Below are 12,982 nucleotides of genomic sequence, written 5' to 3'. Positions count from 1 at the left end.
ATTCTACCATCAGTAAATTCCAGGTTTACTTAGAATAATCTATGTATACTAAAGAGTGTGTGTGCTCTGTCCCTCTCATGTCCAACTCTTTTGCAAGCCTGCTGGGCTCTCCTGTCCATGGAATTCTCCAAGCAAGAATACTGGAGTGGATTGCCATGCCCTCCTCCAGAGGATCTTCCCATCCCAGGGATCAAATCCACTTCACTGGGCCACAATGAGCTCAGATCTTGCTCAAGTAATATTCTAGGTGTTTCTGTGGGGTGTTTTCAAATGAAGTTAATATTTAAATCAGTGTGTGTATGTGTGTGTTCGTTGCTCAGTTGTGTCCGATTCTTTGTGACCTCATGGACTGTAGCCCACCAGGCTCCTCTATCCATGGGATTTCTCAAGCAAGAATATTAGAGTGAGCTCCCATTCCCTTCTCTAGGGGATCTTCCTTACCCAGGGATCGAACCCAGGTCTCCTGCAATGCAGACAGATTCTTTATCATCTGAGCTACCCAGGAAGTCCAACATTTATATTAGTAGACTGAGTAAGGCAGTAGCTTTCTTTAATGCAGGTGGACCTCAATCCTGGAGATCTTAGTTAAACAAAAACACTGACCCTCCAGTGAAGATTCTTCCTGCTTGATAATCATTAGAGTAAAATGTGAGCAGAGGAGACAAAGTGAAGAAGTTAGTGCTAACCAGAGAGGTGCCAGAATTTAAAGATTTAGAGAATTCTCAGTCTATGAATTTTGCAAAAAAAAAAAGGGGGGGGGGGAGTGGAACATGTTCCCAAAATGTGGGTAGAAAAGTCATCTGATAAATATACTGTGCATGTGAACCATCTTAGGAGAAGGCAGGAATAAGGATGAGATGATCTCAGCAGAAACACTGCCAGGTCAGACCAAAGGGAACAGCATAGGGCCATAGAAACGACTGGCTGCCAACATGCTTTATCCTTCAAGAAAAGAGAAGAATGCAGATGGTGACTCAGAGATCATCAAGGCTTCCTCTCCCATCACGGGGCCAGGAGCTATCTCTTCCTCAGTTTTGACCAGCCAAGCTCCGTTACCCAGTGGCTCAGGGGCAGTTTACTCCAAAGAGCTATATGGATGGAGCCTCTGTCCAGAGCTGAAGAGGGAAGGTAGCAGCTACTGCAGCTGGGTTATGCTCCCAGCCCAAAGGCTCTGGAGGACAGAACATCAAAACTAAGAGGGTTATTCTCCAACCTTAACATCAAATGTAATTTGCCTTGCTAAGTTTTATTTGTATTTCATGAGACCTGTCACCATTTTCTCCTTTCCAATTTCTCCCTTTAGGAACAAGAATGTCTATTGTATGCCTGTCTATCCACAGCTGTTTGTTTGTTTGTTTTTTTCTCGATGGTCCAACTTTCACACCTGTACATGACTATTGGAAAAATCATAGCTTTGACTTGATGGACTTCTGTCAGCAAAGCGATGTCTCTGCTTTGTAATACACTGTCTAGGTTTGTCATAGCTTTCCTCCCAAGGAAAAAACGTCTTTTAATCTCATGACTGCAGTTACCATCTGCAGTGATTCTGGAGCCAAGAAAATAAAATCTGTTACTGGTAACACTTTTTTCCCTTTTATTTGCCATGAAGTGATTGGACTGAATGCCATGATCTTAGTTTTTTGAATGTTGAGTTTCAAGCCAGCATTGTCACTCTCCTCCTTCACCCTCATCAAGAGGCTCTTTAGTTTCTCTTCACTTTCTGTGATCAGACTGGTATCATCTGCATATCTGAGGTGGTTGATATTTCTCTTGGCAATCTTGATTCCAGCTAGTGATTCCTTCCATCCAGGATTTCGCATGATATACTCTGCATAGAAGTTAAATAAGCAGGGTGATAATATACAGCCTTGTTGTCTGCCTTTCACAGTTTTGAACCAATCTGTTGTTCCAAGTCTGGTTCAAACTGTTTTTTCTTGACACATATGCAGGTTTCTCAGGAGGTAGGCTAAGTTAGTTTAGTACTTCCATCTCTTTAAGAATTTTCCACAGTTTGTTGTGATCCACACAGTCAAAGGCTTTAGTGTAGTCAGTGAAGCAGAAGTAGATGTAGTCCTGGAACTCTGCTGCTTTCTCCATGATTCAACGAATGTTGACAATTTGATCTCTGGTTCTTCTGCCTCTTAGAAACCCAGCTTGCACATCTGGAATTTTCTCAGTTCACATATGGCTGAATCCTAGCTTGAAGAATTTTGAGCATAACTTTACTACTTACTACCACTTGAAATGAGCATGATGGTATGATAGTTTAAGCTCTTATGAGGTCATTGCTTTTTCACTGGGACCTATTGTGCACAAGAACCTGTGTGTGCCCTCTAGAGTGGAGGTTCTGTTTTCCCCAGTCCTATGGAATTACTGCAATCAAATCCCACGGGCCTTTAAAGCCAGATGCTCAGGGAATTCCTACCGATGACAGACCCATAAGCTGGGGACCCCCATGTAGGTGCTCATGACTTTCACTTCTGTGTATAAGTTCTGTGATATAATTATTTTCCAGGTTGTGGGTCACCCACCCAGTGGGTATGGGATTTGATTTTATCGCTATTGCACCACTCCTACTGTCTCATTGTGGCTTTTGTTTTGTGCTTGGATGTAGGGTATCTATTTGTATGTTCCAAAATTTGTTTTCAATGGCTGTTCAGCAGTTAGTTGTGATTTTGGTGTTTTTGCAAGAGCTTCTGTCTTTCGACCAAGTCATTTTGTCTCTGCCTCCTTTTTCTTTTTCCTTTGTACTTAATCTTATTTCACTTGCTCATAGAGTGCTGAGGGCAGAGGTCTTGCACCCTACACTTCAGACCTAATGTGAAATTGCTTTGCTGACATCTCTGCTGAGTACGCAGAAGCATTGAATAATACAGCATTGCTTATTTAAAGGATGCTAACAGAGCATACCTTAAAAGTTCCCCATACAAGAAAAAAAAACTATAATAAATATGCTGACAGGTGTTAGCTAGGCCTACTGTAGTGATGACCTACACCATTTTACAATGTATAAAATATCAAATCATTATGTTGTACCCCCTGACTACTTATACCTTAATAAAAAATATTTTGAATTGGGTATGGTAGAGAAGGAGCTGAAAAAACACACATGGAGATGAAATCTCAAATGTCTGGGTTGAGACAAGCAAGTATCTAAATCAATTACACATTTTTGTTTCCTAAATTTAAAAAAAAAAAAAAAAATTTTTCCCTAAAGATGGCAGTGTTCAGATAAAAATAACTACTGCTGAAGTAGTTCTGGGCACACTACAAGAACAAACATGTTTTATCTATTCATTCAGTTTCTTGATTGCTCTACAAAACAATCAAGTTACATTTCCAGATTCATAGATTGTAACTAAAATGACTAGTGGGAGGAAAAAGTTGAAGTTTTGATAACATCTGTTGATCCCTTACAGTGAAGCAATGACTCTGTCACATTTAGAAAGTAAACGTGGTAGCACACATTACCCCAGCTCTTAGGTAATTTAGTTTCCAGAAGAGAATTTCAAATAAGCTTCTGAGTTTCTATGAAAATTTTAATAAAACCATATAAAATGAGATTTTTGCTATCCTGATCAAACACAAAGTAGTCTTTGCTCATCTATATGCATATTTAGCAGACAAGGCAAATGTAAATCTTTGCAAGTTCCATTCAGTCTATTAATTTCTTACTGAAGAAAAAGATCTCATTTGCCAAATGTCCTGTCCACCTGTTACACAACACTGAAAGGGGTGTGATTTGTTTTTCTATGATATAAAGGTTTTCAAAATGAAAATTTCAGTCACTTTTAGTTTCCTCAAAATGTGCAGAAGCATGTAACAAGAATTTTTTTTTTTTTTTAACTTCACACCGTGGAAAGACATTGCTTCCTTAAACAAGTGTACAAGATGGTTGTACTCTTTGCTGGCCATAGAAGATATGTTGAAATATTTGCAGTGTAGTGTGTGTGTGTTCAATCATGGCTGACTCTTTGCAACCCCATAGCCCACCAGGCTCCTCTGACCATGGAATTCCTCAGGCAAGAATATTGAAGTGGGTCGCCATTTCCTCCTCAGGGTATCTTCTTGACCCAGGGGTCAAATCAGGGTCCCCTGCATTGGCAAGCAGATTCTTTTACCACCAAACCACCTGGGAAGCCCAAGCTAAAATATTTACCTGATGTAAAATCTTATTTTTAAAAGGCTGGACAAGAAGAAAATACTTCTCGAATGTTGAAATTCATGGCAGATGAGAATAGAGAAAATGGAATTTTCCACATTGTGGAAAATTTCCACAATGAAATGGAAATTTATACGCTGCTTTTCCAAAGCAATCTGATGATCTGTGAAGAGGCCTTCAGAATTCCAGAAGAGGATGTACTGACTACATCTTGGTAGTTTTATGATTTGCATAGCTTGTGACAACAATTCATACACTGAAAAAACGACTCATACTTTTGGAAATAAAGACTGCTTCGGAACTCAAAAAATGTAACCAGCAATGGGTGAGCAAGTTAGGAAGGACTTCCTCAGTTCCTTTATTAAAATGGTAATTTATATGGAATTCAAATTAGATTTCACCAACTAAGATTACTTCTATGCTTTAAGCCACGTTCCCTGAAAAAGAAATATTTAACATCCAGTGTGCTTTGGAGTGCATAAAAATGATGGGCATTTGAGACATGGATAATCTATGCAATGAATTTAAACATTTTTGAAGAGCTGCAAAATATTAATAGTTTTTCCAAGCCTGAAAACCTGCTTTATCTAGTAAAGAGAACCCTTAGTATCCTATGGTCAACTGCTTTTGTCAAGATACTTAGCATAAACTATATGATTATCTCAATAGATGCAGAGAAAGCCTTTGACAAAATTCAACACTCATTTATGATTAAAACTCTCCAAAAAGCAGGAATAGAAGGAACATACCTCAACATAATAAAAGCTGTATATGACAAACCCACAGCAAGCATCACCCTCAATGGTGAAAAATTGAAGGCATTTCCCCTGAAATCAGGAACAAGACAAGGGTGCCCACTCTCACCACTACTATTCAACATAGTGTTGGAAGTTCTGGCCACAGCAATCAGAGCAGAAAAAGAAGTAAAAGGAATCCAGATAGGAAAAGAAGAAGTAAAACTCTCACTGTTTGCAGATGACATGATCCTCTATATAGAAAACCCTAAAGACTCTACCAGAAAATTACTAGAGCTAATCAACGAATATAGTAAAGTTGCAGGATATAAAATTAACACACAGGAATCCCTTGCATTCCTATATACTAACAATGAAAAAACAGAAAGAGAAATTAAGGAAACAATACCATTCACCATTGCAACAAAAAGAATAAAATACTTAGGAGTATATCTACCTAAAGAAACAAAGGACCTATACATAGAAAACTATAAAACACTGATGAAAGAAATCAAAGAGGACACAAACAGATGGAGAAACATACCGTGTTCATGGATTGGAAGAATCAATATTGTCAAAATGGCTATTCTACCCAAAGCAGTCTATAGATTCAATGCAATCCCTATCAAGCTACCAACGGTATTTTTCACAGAACTAGACCAAAGAATTTCACAATTTGTATGGAAATACAAAAAACCTCGAATAGCCAAAATAATCTTGAGAAAGAAGAATGGAACTGGAGGAATCAACCTGCCTGACTTCAGACTCTACTACAAAGCCACAGTCATCAAGACAGTATGGTACTGGCACAAAGACAGAAATATAGATCAATGGAACAGAATAGAAAGCCCAGAGATAAATCCACGAACCTATGGACACCTTATCTTTGACAAAGGAGGCAAGGATATACAATGGAAAAAAGACAACCTCTTTAACAAGTGGTGCTGGGAAAACTGGTCAACCACTTGTAAAAGAATGAAACTAGAACACTTTCTAACACCATACACAAAAATAAACTCAAAATGGATTAAAGATCTAAATGTAAGACCAGAAACTATAAAACTCCTAGAGGAGAACATAGGCAAAACACTCTCCGACATAAATCACAGCAAGATCCTCTATGACCCACCTCCCAGAATATTGGAAATAAAAGCAAAACTAAACAAATGGGACCTAATGAAACTTCAAAGCTTTTGCACTACAAAGGAAACTATAAGCAAGGTGAAAAGACAGCCCTCAGATTGGGAGAAAGTAATAGCAAATGAAGCAACAGACAAAGGATTAATCTCAAAAATATACAAGAAACTCCTGCAGCTCAATTCCAGAAAAATAAATGACCCAATCAAAAAGTGGGCCAAAGAACTAAACAGACATTTCTCCAAAGGAGACATACAGATGGCTAACAAACACATGAAAAGATGCTCAACATCACTCATTATTAGAGAAATGCAAATCAAAACCACAATGAGGTACCATTACACGCCAGTCAGGATGTCTGCTATCCAAAAGTCTACAAGCAATAAATGCTGGAGAGGGTGTGGAGAAAAGGGAACCCTCTTACACTGTTGGTGGGAATGCAAACTAGTACAGCCACTATGGAAAACAGTGTGGAGATTTCTTAAAAAACTGGAAATAGAACTGCCATATGACCCAGCAATCCCACTTCTGGGCATACACACTGAGGAAACCAGATCTGAAAGAGACACATGCACCCCAATGTTCATAGCAGCACTGTTTATAATAGCCAGGACATGGAAGCAACCTAGATGCCCATCAGCAGATGAATGGATAAGGAAGCTGTGGTACATATACACCATGGAATATTACTCAGCCATTAAAAAGAATTCATTTGAACCAGTCCTAATGAGATGGATGAAGCTGGAGCCCATTATACAGAGTGAAGTAAGCCAGAAAGATAAAGAACATTACAGCATACTAACACATATATATGGAATTTAGAAAGGTGATAACGATAACCCTATATGCAAAACAGAAAAAGAGACACAGAAATACAGAACAGACTTTTGAACTTTGTGGGAGAAGGTGAGGGTGGGATATTTCAAAAGAACAGCATGTATACTATCTATGGTGAAACAGATCACCAGCCCAGGTGGGATGCATGAGACAAGTGCTCCGGCCTGGTGCACTGGGAAGACCCAGAGGAATCGGGTGGAGAGGGAGGTGGGAGGGGGGATCGGGATTGGGAATACATGTAAATCCATAGCTGATTCATATCAATGTATGACAAAACCCACTGGAAAAAAAAAAAAAAAAGGAAAGAAAAAAAAAGAAAATAAAATAAATCCCAGATAGACGGTGGAAAAAAAAAAAAAAAGAGTGAAGTACTGTCACCAATAAAAAAAAAAAAAAGAAAGAAAAAACAGAAAGAAAAATTAAGGAAACAATACCATTCACCATAGCAACAAAAAGAATAAAATACTTAGGAGTATATCTACCTAAAGAAACAAAGGACCTATACATAGAAAACTATAAAACACTGATGAAAGAAATCAAAGAGGACACAAACAGATGGAGAAACATACCGTGTTCATGGATTGGAAGAATCAATATTGTCAAAATGGCTATTCTACTCAAAGCAATCTATAGATTCAATGCAATCCCTATCTAGCTACCAACGGTATTTTTCACAGAACTAGACCAAAGAATTTCACAATTTGTATGGAAATACAAAAAACCTCGAATAGCCAAAGTAATCTTGAGAAAGAAGAATGGAACTGGAGGAATCAACCTGCCTGACTTCAGACTCTACTACAAAGCCACAGTCATCAAGACAGTATGGTACTGGCACAAAGACAGAAATATAGATCAATGGAACAGAATAGAAAGCCCAGAGATAAATCCACGAACCTATGGACACCTTATCTTTGACAAAGGAGGCAAGGATATACAATGGAAAAAAGACAACCTCTTTAACAAGTGGTGCTGGGAAAACTGGTCAACCACTTGTAAAAGAATGAAACTAGAACACTTTCTGACACCATACACAAAAATAAACTCAAAATGGATTAAAGATCTAAATGTAAGACCAGAAACTATAAAACTCCTAGAGGAGAACATAGGCAAAACACTCTCCGACATAAATCACAGCAAGATCCTCTATGACCCACCTCCCAGAATATTGGAAATAAAAGCAAAACTAAACAAATGGGACCTAATGAAACTTCAAAGCTTTTGCACTACAAAGGAAACTATAAGCAAGGTGAAAAGACAGCCCTCAGATTGGGAGAAAATAATAGCAAATGAAGCAACAGACAAAGGATTAATCTCAAAAATATACAAGAAACTCCTGCAGCTCAATTCCAGAAAAATAAATGACCCAATCAAAAAGTGGGCCAAAGAACTAAACAGACATTTCTCCAAAGAAGACATACAGATGGCTAACAAACACATGAAAAGATGCTCAACATCACTCATTATTAGAGAAATGCAAATCAAAACCACAATGAGGTACCATTACACGCCAGTCAGGACGGCTGCTATCCAAAAGTCTACAAGCAATAAATGCTGGAGAGGGTGTGGAGAAAAGGAAACCCTCTTACACTGTTGGTGGGAATGCAAACTAGTACAGCCACTATGGAGAACAGTGTGGAGATTTCTTAAAAAACTGGAAATAGAACTGCCATATGACCCAGCAATCCCACTTCTGGGCACACACACTGAGGAAACCAGATCTGAAAGAGACACGTGCACCCCAATGTTCATCACAGCACTGTTTATAATAGCCAGGACATGGAAGCAACCTAGATGCCCATCAGCAGATGAATGGATAAGGAAGCTGTGGTACATATACACCATGGAATATTACTCAGCCGTTAAAAAGAATTCATTTGAATCAGTCCTAATGAGATGGATGAAACTGGAGCCCCTTATACAGAGTGAAGTAAGCCAGAAAGATAAAGAACATTACAGCATACTAACACATATATATGGAATTTAGAAAGATGGTAACGATAACCCTATATGCAAAACAGAAAAAGAGACACAGAAATACAGAACAGACTTTTGAACTCTGTGGGAGAAGGTGAGGGTGGGATGTTTCAAAAGAACAACATGTATACTATCTATGGTGAAACAGATCACCAGCCCAGGTGGGATGCATGAGACAAGTGCTCGGGCCTGGTGCACTGGGAAGACCCAGAGGAATCGGGTGGAGAGGGAGGTGGGAGGGGGGATCGGGATGGGGAATAAGTGTAAATCTATGGCTGATTCATATCAATGTATGACAAAACCCACTGAAATGTTGTGAAGTAATTAGCCTCCAACTAATAAAAAAATTTTTTAAAAAAAGATACTTAGCATAATGCCATTACAATGAACTGATACCACAATTCAGTAAATGTGGGCTTGTTAAAGCATCAGGTCAAAATGAATTTTACATTTGATTCTATTCCACGTTGCTACCACTTAAAAGCAGGATATCTTAAAGGCTGCAGTTCAGAAAAATATAACTGGAGAATGAAACAAAAAATATGTCTGACTGTATTATGGCACTGAAAGAAGCAAGTCAATGTTATTTTCATTAAATACGAGGGTATCTTTAATTATTCCTGTTATATTTTTATTCTTTCTCTTATATCTTCCCTGTTATATCTTTATTCTTTCTTTCTAAAAATCTTACATTTATGTATTTTAAGAAAAAAGAAGATAGCCATGCAAAACTTAAATATCTAGTACAGGGTTTTTAAAAAGAGGTAAAGTAGATTGCTTTATTAGAGAATACATTATAGTCTCATTAGAAAGTATAGTTTTTGTTCATATATTATTACTTTTAATTGGTTTTTCTATAAACTACTATTGATAAGCACTGTTAATTAGTTCTATTGCTGTTTCACTTAAATAATAACAATTTATGTAACAACCTGGAGAAGGAAATGGCAACCCACTCCGGTACTCTAGCCTGGAAAATCCCATGGATGGAGAAGCCTGGTAGGCTACAGTCCATGGGGTCACAAAGAGTCAGACATGACTGAGCGACTTCACTTCACTTATACAACAAAAGTACACAACACAGAATAATATAAAATTTAAAATAAATACCTATTTTTTTCTACATATTTATGTGAAAATAATAATATATATAGTTATTTCTTACATGTTAAATGATTATATTTCCTTTTTTTGGTCTACACACAGTCTGATATATCTGTATTTTAATTGTCTAAAAAGTTACTCCCCTACGTATGCCTTCCCTTGGTATTCAAGCTGCATATAAGCCTGCCCAGGAGTTCATCATTTCTTTGACCCAAAAGGAAAAGGTGTAAAGTTGAACAGACATCCTTTTCTGAAATCAGGAATATCCTCCAGTTGTTCTCAGTCTCATCCAGACCTACTTGACCTCAAAACAATACTCAAGAACCCTAGGGATGGGGATATTCTCAAGGTAAAATTTAAAACTTTAGGTTGGAGCCCCTACAATGCAAGAGAAAGGAGTGGCCTGAAAGATGACAATGATAACTAACACCATTTTAAACCAAGCATATGTGAGACAATCCAAAGTGAACAATCTAAATTAACTGATCAAATTAGGTACACTGTAATTTCTACTTTTCAAATTTCCTACCACTAGGTACAATTTTTGTTAGTAAACAATATCAACATTGATACAGAAGGAGTACAAACTTAAACTGTCTTAGTTTTTTAAAATCTTATGAGTAAAATAAAACCATATTTGTTGACATTAGTTGCTTTGCAATGTGGCCTGGAACCTAAACTTTATTTTCTTACATATTGCCTTAGATTAACAAAAGTTTTAAAGACACTAACCAGTTTTGTGCGTGTGTCCATCATTGACACTTCCAAATTCTCCTGGAAGTGGCTTGCAGTTAGGAGGTGCAAACCCTGGCAAACAATGGCAACGGTTAAAATTGTTGCATATCTAGAATAATTAGAAAATAGAACAATTTTTATGTACAAAGTTGGTTTTCCATAGAGACCAATGAATATTCTATACTTATTAAACAGATAATTTATTCCAGAGAATTTATCTTAAGTGTATAAATTCAACAAATTGTCACAAATTTTCCCTTGAAATTTCCTATACTGTAGAAAGTACATCTGGCTTCTGTTGCCAAGTCATTTTGAAAAATTCTTTCAACTTTCCCCACAATCAGACCAAGATGTTATCAATAAACAGTAACATGTCACTAATTATCATTTACTTCCTAACTTCACAGAAAAGTCAGGGCACTAAATTAATGAACAAGACACTTCTAATGACCTTATTTACCAGTTCCTGCCTTTTCTCTGTAAAAATAATATCATTTTGGCTAAATGGTACACACGGTACCTATAGCATATCCACCCCACATATTTACCAATCATTTTATATTTCCAGAATCATCTTAAATGTTTCTAAATCTTCTCGAATAAACAGTTTGGCAAGAGTTCTCAAGAAAGTAAGATTGAGACTGTACATTATAGACTGTTAAATCACACCAAGCAGAATGAAAATGATAAAAAAAAAAAAAAAAATTACTCGAAAGATTTCTTTAAATCTCCAAACTGCTGACTGAATTGTTCAAAGCATGTTACCTAAAATGAAAACTGAAATTACTTACTCCTTTTGACGCACAATGTATACCATTATCACATGCGGTTTTATCCATGCGGTATTTAAGCTCTACACAGGAAAAGTTCACACAATACTAAAACAAAGCAAAGAGATTGAAAAACAAATTCAGCCAAACCATCAAATTAGACTGTGCATACAGATAATACATGAGAAAAAATTCAAGGATTCATATTACCAAGAATTGGCATAAAAATTCAAAACATAAAGTTATAATTGTGACAGCATTGAAATAAATGTGAAATAAGCTATGTGCCTTCATACTGTAAAAATATAGTCATGTAAGAAGTTGAAAGTTTTATTTTCTTGCCATCTAGCACCAGAAGTCCTCTTAGAAACAAAAATATCCAGAAAAATAATTTGGTTAGTCTTTTGAGTTCAATCATTATGTGAGGAGCATTTAAAAAATACCCAGGACTGGGCTGTATCTGACACCATTATGTCAAAATCTCTGCAGGCAGGGTTTAGACGATTACCATGAGCAGTAAGAGCCGAGAAATTTCCCATGGGAGGTTGAAATAATAAAATCATGTGTATGAGGAGCAAACGAGGCATGTTACTATTCCATGTGGGGGAAAAAATGAGGAGAAAAGCAAGGATAACAGGAAATTATATGCGGTAATAGAATGATGAGAGACTCTCATGAGAGAGATGGCTAAATGACCTTCTAAGAAAAGGAATGTTTAATGAGTAAGTTTCAGTTCAGTTCAGTTCAGTTCAGTTCAGTCACTCAGTCGTGTCCGACTCTTTGTGATCCCATGAACTTCAGCGCGCCAGGCCTCCCTATCCAACATCAGCTCCTGGAGTTCACCCAAACCCATGTCCATCGAGTCGATGATGTCATCCAACCATCTCATCCTGTGTCGTTCCCTTCTCCTCCTGCCCTCAATCTTTCCCAGCATCAGGGTCTTTTCAAATGAGTCAGCTCTTCACATCAGGTGGCCAAAGTATTGGAGTTTCAGCTTCAACATCAGTCCTTTCAATGAACACCCAGGGCTAATATCCTTTAGGATGGACTGGTTGGAGCTCCTTGAAGTCCAAGGGACTCTCAGGAGTCTTCTCCAACACCACAGTTCAAAAGTATCAACTCTTCAGCACTCAGCTTTTTTTATAGTCCAACTCTCACATCCATACATGACTACTGGAAAAACCATAGGCTTGACTAGATGGACCTTTGTTGGCAATGTAATGTCTCTGCTTTTTAATATGCTGTCTAGGTTAGTCATAACTTTCCTTCCAAGGAGTAAGCGGCTTTTAATTTCATGGCTGCAGTCACCATCTGCAGTGATTTTGGAGACCAGAAAAATAAAGTCAGCCACTGTTTCCCCATCTATTTGCCATGAAGTGATGGGACTGGAGGCCATGATCTTAATTCTCTGAATGTTGAGCTTTAAGCCAACTTTTTCACTCTCCTCTTTCATTTTCATCAAGAGGCTTTTTAATTCCTCTTCACTTTCTGCCATAAGGGTGGCATCATCTGCATATCTGAGGTTACTG

At 37.6% G+C, this 12,982-nt stretch overlaps 1 protein-coding gene across 1 annotated transcript in view; it reads right to left on the bottom strand.

The window, feature by feature from the left end:
- The window catches only part of LOC122687963 (disintegrin and metalloproteinase domain-containing protein 5-like), a 127,111-nt gene that overhangs the window by 32,638 nt on the left and 81,491 nt on the right, over window positions 1-12,982 (bottom strand). The window contains exons 17-18 of the mRNA XM_043893725.1: window positions 11,475-11,561; window positions 10,681-10,792 (exon numbers count right to left, since the gene is read on the bottom strand). Coding sequence (XP_043749660.1) covers window positions 10,681-10,792; window positions 11,475-11,561 — 199 coding nt within the window. The remainder of the gene's footprint in view (window positions 1-10,680; window positions 10,793-11,474; window positions 11,562-12,982) is intronic.

This window comes from Cervus elaphus, chromosome 32, assembly GCF_910594005.1.
Source record: "Cervus elaphus chromosome 32, mCerEla1.1, whole genome shotgun sequence".
In the NCBI taxonomy this organism is placed as follows: Eukaryota; Metazoa; Chordata; class Mammalia; order Artiodactyla; family Cervidae; genus Cervus; species Cervus elaphus.
The sequence above is the reverse complement of the archived record's forward strand: the minus strand, read 5'-3'. Positions and strand labels throughout refer to the sequence as shown.